The sequence below is a fragment of the Pteronotus mesoamericanus genome, unplaced genomic scaffold (genome assembly GCF_021234165.1).
Source record: "Pteronotus mesoamericanus isolate MK-2021 breed Mesoamerican mustached bat unplaced genomic scaffold, CSHL_Meso_final contig_50, whole genome shotgun sequence".
Classification (NCBI taxonomy): Eukaryota; Metazoa; Chordata; class Mammalia; order Chiroptera; family Mormoopidae; genus Pteronotus; species Pteronotus mesoamericanus.
In genome coordinates, this window is record NW_026555186.1 from 31802510 (window position 1) to 31810632 (window position 8123).

At 36.4% G+C, this 8123-nt stretch overlaps 1 protein-coding gene across 1 annotated transcript in view; it reads left to right on the forward strand.

Moving 5' to 3' along the window:
- The window catches only part of FAM151B (family with sequence similarity 151 member B), a 30115-nt gene extending 23084 nt beyond the window's left edge, over positions 1-7031 (forward strand). The window contains exon 6 of the mRNA XM_054578268.1: positions 6773-7031. Coding sequence (XP_054434243.1) covers positions 6773-6926 — 154 coding nt within the window. The 3' untranslated portion in view covers positions 6927-7031. The remainder of the gene's footprint in view (positions 1-6772) is intronic.
- Positions 7032-8123: the final 1092 nt, after the last annotated feature.

An 8123-nucleotide genomic window follows, 5' to 3' on the forward strand; every position in this document is an offset into this window, starting at 1 on the left:
AGAAAAGTTGCAGAAAACTACTACACGTCCTTTACCCAGATTCCTAAATTGTTAATATTTTCCTATATTTATCCATTCTCTCTTTCTTTCTTTCCCTTCCCCATTCCCTCTTTCTCTTTTATTCTATTTATATTTTTTTCTGGCATGATGCCCCATTATCTGTTGGTACTTCAGTGGGCACTGCCCTAAACAAAGACATTTCTTCTATGTTACTGCTGTGAAGCCTCCCAATCAGGAAATCAGCATCAAGGCAACACAGCCATGCACTCCACAACCAGCCATTCCAACAACGCTTAGTTCTTTGTAGTCCAGGAAACTCTCCAAGGAAATGTATTACACATTGTTGTCATGTCTCATCAGTCACCTTCAATCCGGAATAGTTCCTCAACTTTTCCCTCTCTCATATACTTGACAGTCGTAAAGACTACAGCCCTTTTATTATGAAAGATGTTCTCAATCTGGGTCAAGTTAATATTTTCTCATGACAACTCTCAGTTCTTGCATTCTTGGCAGTCTCATCATGTACTTTCCCTGTCCCAATTCTCAAATCAGCCACTTCTTCAAGGATGCTTGCTTGATTGTAGTGGCAGATGGTATTTAGAAAGCAAAATCTGGGAGTTTAGTAGTCATTACTACTAGGGTGTTATTGCTTCTAGGACCTCTCAATGGACAGCGCTAGGAAATGTATGTGTGTTTGTATACAGACAGACATGCACACACACCTACACACAAGCCTACATATATATCTGTAACCATTTCTATATCCGCCTGTGTGTATATGTTTTTAAACAACCTGTGAGTTCACACCAACAATTCCAATTTGAACCCAACACCTCAGGGTTCTTTCTGGCCTTCTCCCTTACCAGGTTCTTAAATTCCTTATCAGATGCTTAGATACCTGGCTCCCATTAATCTAACAGTTGTCTTCTTTTAAATTAAGACTTTAATTTATTTATTTATACACACGTATTTGGTCTTCTGTTATTTTTGAAAACTGGTATACTTGCTGTTTGTATAGCTTTAAAAAAAATTCACTGTAGTTATTTTCTTTCTGTATTTTTAATCCTGATAATTTGGCAAGTTAGTTTTTTCCTGAATTACTGCTTCTTTGTAAAATATGCTTAATCTACTTTGTTACAGATATGTGTTAATTTCTATGAGCAGTAATAAAATTAATGTATTTCTTAACTGCCTCTTGCCTAATTTTAGATGACTGTATTCTTTTTCTTAATGTCTAACTTTGTACTCCATACTTAACGACTGGCTGGCTGTTAAATTCTTGGCTCACAGTGCTTTTCCTTGAGGTGTTTGAAGGGATTGCTCCTCTGTTTCCCAAGGGAGCACTGATGTGGGCAAGTGGAAGCCAGCCTGATTATTTTTTTGCCCTTATGAGTGACTTGATTTTGTGGTGGGGAAGGATGGGGCACTGAATGTAGAAAGAGTTATTTATCTTTGAGGCTCAGTAATTTTACTAGACTCTGTCTTGATATGGACCATTCTATACCAGTTTTTTCAGGGATGTGGTATTCTTTTCAATATATAGATTCAAATGTTCTTTTCTGTAGTATTTCTGTGAATTATATTTTTATATACTTGTTCTATTGCATTTGTAACACTGTAATTTCTCTTTTAGGGACTCCAGTTACAAATATGTAGATCTCCTTTGTTTATCTTTGTTATCATTTTCTCTTTGGTCTCTCTTTTCTTTGAACTTATTTGCATTTTTATTTTACTTGATTTTATAATTTGCCTTCTCTGTCCCTTACAGTGTTTTCAACAATGTCTCTTCTCACTTGTATACCTTCAGATTTCACCTTACTTCTGTAATAGTATTATCTACTTTTTTCCTAAGATCGCCAATTAATGTTCCATCTTTTTTATTGAACTCTCCGATGAGTGATATCTGTGCTTTGTGTTCTTTCTTCAGAGGCAGTTGCACCATTTAAAACATTTTTGGTTGTGGTTTTCATCTGCTTTGTGGCATTCTTTTTGTTTGTTTGTTTTACATCTGTGTCAGCTATCTGATAATTGTTTAAAGATGAGGTTTCTATTATTCCATCTGCCATTTGTTTTTTTCTTATATTTTGTTGTACTCTCTTGTATGAAACTTCTACCCAATTTATTTTGACTACTCTGCTTTAAAGAAGGTGAGTTTTTCTTGGACCAGCAACTTATCTGAAGTTCATATTCTAGAGGAACCCGGACTATGGTTCTTTTGGCCCAGATAGTCTCACGTGTGCATCTGTTTAACTTCTCTCCAGTCAGTGCAGATAGGCAGTTGTGATATCTTCCAGTAAAATCTTTCATCTGTCTCTTAAATTTAAAATTTTGGGTTGCTGCAGGGAGCAGTCTTATTCCCTTTGGCTTTCTTGTGTAAACTCTTCCCTTGTCTCCACTGCTTCTTGGGGTCAAACGTAATTCAGGGAAGATCCCACTTGCCACTCTGCAAAGTCCTTAGGTAGAATATGCCCCTCACCTGTGTCTTTTGTAGGCTTCCTCTGTCATCTTATGCACGGGCAAACGCCACCTCCTCCTATACCCATCTGGCCTTAATCTATTGCTCCTGGAGATCTTTTCAACCTGTTTTGTAATTTTCAGTCTCAACTCTTTCTTAATTTCATTGAATATTGGGCTTCTATTTTAATTCTTTTGTTCTTTTTGCTGCTTGGGGATGATTCTTAGGCGAAAAAGGAAGCAGTGCTGACTTTAGGCTGCTGTGTCCAAATAGGATGTTCCCACCATTCCATTTCTTTCTCTATATTCTGTCTCAATTTTCTTATCTTCCATTTCTTAGGAATGGAATTTCTTAGGAATTTCAGGAGGGTAGCCAGTCACCCTCCTGAAATTTCTCATTTGAAGATCACCCTTTGTTCAAGTCCAATTTTTAACCTCGGCAACATTTAGTTAAGTACTGCCGGTCACCCCCTTCAGCGTGACACTCCCTTGTGCCTTTTCCCTCCATGGAATTGCACTAAGTGAGTTCTTTCATATCTGTGCCTAATTCTTCTTTGTTGTTGTTGATTGGTTTTCCTCTATCCTTAATTTTGGGTTTTCTTAACTCCCATCTCTTCCAGAGGGTTTTTTTTTTTCTTTTAATATGAAAGGTAAAACAACAAAGCTTTAATGGAATATATCACTAGAGAATATCTTCATAACATTGAGTATGGGAAAGAATTCTTAAACAAGATGCAAAATCACTAGCCATAAAGGATATGTTGAGTAATTTGAATACATTACAATTCAGAAATTCTTTCCAATAGAAGATACCCTGAAGGGCATGAACTGGTTAGGCACAGAATTAGGGGAGATTTTTGTAACTCTGAAGAGCTCTAATATAAAACTTATAAAGAACTATCATTCTATTATTTGTATATCACTACTTATTTATTTCTTCTGTTACTGAATGACATTTATATTGTTTCATAGTTTTCACTATTATGACGATTGCTGCTGAGAACACACACACACACACACACACACGCACATTATGGTGCACATGTGTCTGCATTTAGAAAGGTTCTATCAGGAGGGAATTCTAGGAACAGAATTTTTAAGTCATAGGGTATCCATATTTTCAACTTTAGTAGATAATGCTAAACTGTTTTCCAAAGAAAGTAAATAAACTGAAGCTACGTGTTTCAACCTGGCTAAGCTTCACAAATAATATTTAGCAAAAGAAGCAAGACCAAGAATAGTATTATATACCATATGATTCCACAGGCAAAAATTAAACTGTATTGTTTAGGGGTGGATATAGAGTTGGTAAATTAAAAAAAGCAAGGAAGTGCTAGCCAAGGCAGCGAGGACTCCAGGGGAGAGCAAGGTTGTGATTGGGCAATGACATTAAGGTGCCCCTCCACAATACCGGACATCAAACTCTACTACAAAGCCACCATACTCAAAACAATCTGGTACTGGCACAAGAACAGACCCATAGACCAGTGGAACAGAATAGAAAGCCCAGAAATAAGCCCTAGGTCTCTATGGACATCTAATATTCGACAAAGGGGGCAGAAGCATAAAATGGAGCAATAACAGCCTCTTCAACAAATGGTGTTGGGAGAGCTGGACGGCTACATGCAAAAAATTGAAATTGGATCATCAGCTGACACCATACACAAAAATAAACTCAAGATGGATAAAAGACTTAAATATAAGTCGCAACACCATAAAAGTCCTAGAGGAGAACATTGGCAGGAAACTTTCAGATATCCCACGCAGCAATTTTTTCACTGATATGTCTCCTAAAGCAAGGGACATAAAGGAAAGAATAAACAAGTGGGACCTCATCAAAATAAGAAGCTTCTGCATAGCAAAAGAAAACATCAGCAAAATGAAAAGGGAGCCAACCGTTTGGGAAAATATATTTGCTAATGATACATCAGATAGAGGTTTGATCTCCAAGATATACAAAGAACTCACTCGACTCCACCCCAAGAAGACAAACGATCCAATCAAAAAATGGGCAAAGGACCTGGGCAGATGCTTTTCCAAGGAGGAGATACAGAGGGCCCAGAGGCATTTGAAAGGATGCTCAGCATCACTAGCCATCAGAGAAATGCAGATCAAAACCACCATGAGGTACCACCTCACACTGGTCAGAATGGCCATCATAAACAGATCCACAAACAACAGGTGCTGGCGAGGCTGTGGAGAAAAGGGAACCCTAGTCCACTGTTGGTGGGAATGCAGACTGGTGCAGCCACTATGGAAAGCAGTGTGGAATTTCCTCAGAAAGCTGAAAATGGAACTGCCTTTCGACCCAGCAATTCCCCTGCTGGAATTATACCCTGAGAACACCAAAACGCCAATACAAAAGAACCTATGCACCCCAATGTTCATAGCAGCACAATTTACAATAGCCAAGTGTTGGAAGCAACCTAAATGCCCATCAGTAGATGACTGGATCAAAAAGTGATGGTACATATACACAATGGAATACTACGCAGCAGAAAGAAAAAAAGAAGTACTAAACTTTGCGACAGCATGGATGGAACTGAAGAGCATCATGCTAAGCGAAATAAGCCAGGGGGCGAAAGACAAATACCATATGATCTCACCTATAAGCGGAACCTAACCAACAATGCAAAGAAGCAAGGAAAATATGACCAGCAACACTGAAAGGAAAAAAAATCAACGGAGACAAGAGGGAAGGGGGGGGCAGGGAAAGGGAAGGGAAGGGGAAAGTCAAGGAACATATAGCAAGGACTCATGGACAAAACCAAAGGGGAAGAGCTGAGGGAGGGAAGGTGGGAGGGGGCAAGGGAAAGAGGTGGGGGGAAGGCAGAGACAAATGTATTTAAAAAGTAAATAAATTAATTTAAAAAATAAATAAATAAATAAATAAAAAGGTGCCCCTCCAGGTGCGGGTGATGTTCTAGCTCTTGGTTTGTTTTGGTTACACTGGAGTTCATTTTGTAATGATTTGTTAAAATGTACGTTTCTGTTTTATGCATTTTCTATATATCTTATTTCACAATACAAAGGGCTTTAAAAATAAAACCTGAGAATTGATTTGAAGGAATACAATTTAAGATACACTTAGGCAATTTTATTTTTCCTATTTCAGTCTAAATACAACAGAGGGGAGATTAAAAGACACAAAATAACTTGGAAAGCTCTTCTTTTAACCTCAGTTCATATCTGTGTCTCTGATAAGCTTTGTCACCATGGTGCTCAAATACAGTAGTAAGGATGCCATTTTAGCAAAAAATATAGGTTTTTAAAGTAATTCTCCTTTTTTCTTTTCTGTGTTCTCAGCTGTAGTTTAAGAATTCTTTTTGATTTGTCACAAAATACTGCTGTGGAAGAAAACCCAAAATACTTCCCTCGGTTACATTTCAGAATGCTGTCACCATTAAGGACTGGAATGTGTCAATATAACAAGAGTATATGTCTTGGTTAGACTATTTTTTATCATTACTAGAAAAAAAGCTTTGGAGATTTCCCCCTGGATTCTGACATGTTTATGGGGAAAATAAATATGAAACTACTTAACAGCTTTACATTTCTCTAGACTCTGGTGTAATAAGGGTAATGTAATAGTAATGTCACTGGAAGAAATTAAAACACAATTTAACACTAAAATTCTGAGCATATTCTTATATCCATAATAAATCTGCATATATATGTGTATATATATAATTATATCTATGTGTGTGTGTATATAAATTGTTTTTTAACTCCAGAAATGGACCTAAATTTACTCGATTTGACATTCTTAATGACATCTCTTGGCATTCTTGTATCTCATACAATCTCCTCCAGAAGGAATAATGGGGCCACTTATAAGTGAATACAAATATTGGGGACGTCAGTGACATTTGCGTGTCTTCACGGTTCCTTCCAGTTGTGCCTTTGACTCTGGTCAGGCTACTGAAGAAACCCAGGTTAGAGCTACAGTCTTTATGTAGACAACAGATTCCTTGATCAGCAGTACAGCCTCCTCAATTCTTTTGTCCAAAATTTGGCCCATTTTCAGTGCTATCAGTCTGGGTTTCTAAAGCCATTAAACATTCCTGTAATTCAGATACAGCAGCTAGCTAATTTAGCAATAGTTATGTTAATTTTTTTCTCTCTAGTCCCTTTAATGTTGATGAAGGAATGAAAGGAAAGTATAATTCCACCATTGCTAATTAATTTTTTTCATATGTGTGCATTTGGATTAGAGACAGATGAGAGTAATTTTAGGCTTATTGGAATTCCTCCTCACTGGTTTTTACCTTTTAACTATATAATTCTGTTGTTTTTTGTTTTTTTTTTTTTAATGCAGGTACAGCCTGACTATTTGGACTGGAAAAAATGATAACTATTCTGTTGAAGATTTACTTTGTATTAGAGAACATTTTGACAAAAACCAAGTTTTCTATGATATCTTGGAACCACAAAATCGTGAATTTAAACAAGCCATTGGAATCATTCTCTAAGAAGAAGATTCTTCTAAATTATTTCATGTTTTGGTTTCATAATCTTTCTCTGCTTTGGTCTGAATTAATTACCAATAAATTATGAGGACTGAATTATGCTTCAATTCATCAAATCAAAAAACATTGAGTACTCACTATATATTAGGTATATGTCCTTATATTATTGTATTTACCTAAAAGATTTGGAAAGAAAAGATTTTAGTGGACCTAGTCTAATAATAATTTAGGAAAATTATATTTTAAAACCTTTTATAAAAAATAATTTTGATATACTGTAGATAACTGAAAGAATCCATGTGTCATAATACAAGTATGAGTCCCATTTTGTTGGCATTTACATTCCAGAGATTCCACAAAACTGTGGCACACTCTTCCCATTTTCCTGGAGAACTGGTATTTCAGAGACTACGAAAGAGTAAGAAGCCTTCAAAAATGTTTTTAACTATCACAGGGCTGAACAGCTTTTTCATAACAAAATCAAGTCCACTTACTGAAAACAGCATAAATTAAATTATATGGATCTAGATTTCCATCATGTTGGGAGCATGCTGGCTGCTATGTATATCTTTGTTTTCTTTGTTTCCACCATTTTATCTTCTCTATAGTGAGCAAGATACTTTTGAAGAGCAGAATTTAACCCTGGTAATATATTATTTAATTTTCAAGATTCTCACCAGTACCCCTTAGTTCAGGCCCCTGTTTTGCTCCTAGAATTTGAAAAATTATTTCTGTATGATATCATCTTTCATGCTCAGAGATACCTTGAGTATTTCTGCTGAAGAAAAAAATTTAAAACACCTCTTTGTTTATGCCAAACCAAAAAACTCCAGAGGCTTCTTAAATTCAGCTGTATTGACTTCTACTCTTTCAAAACCCCTCCGAATGTACTCTCACTGTACAAGTGGACACAGTGCCCACCAGCCCAGTCCTTCACTTCAAAAATGCCTACATCAGTGGTCTCTAGATCTTACTTCATCAGTTTATTTTAACTATTTAATATTGCTCACTAATTATGTCATACATGTTGTCTCCTCAACTAGATTATAAAGTCCTTCATGGTAACGGAGCGCTCTTAACTGTCCTGTACAGTGCCTGGCATAGCCCTGAGGAATGTACTCAGAAAAACCTTGTTTCTTTGATTTATTGAAAAGTAATTTACCAATAATGTAATTTACCTTTTTGTTTATGGATCATTTT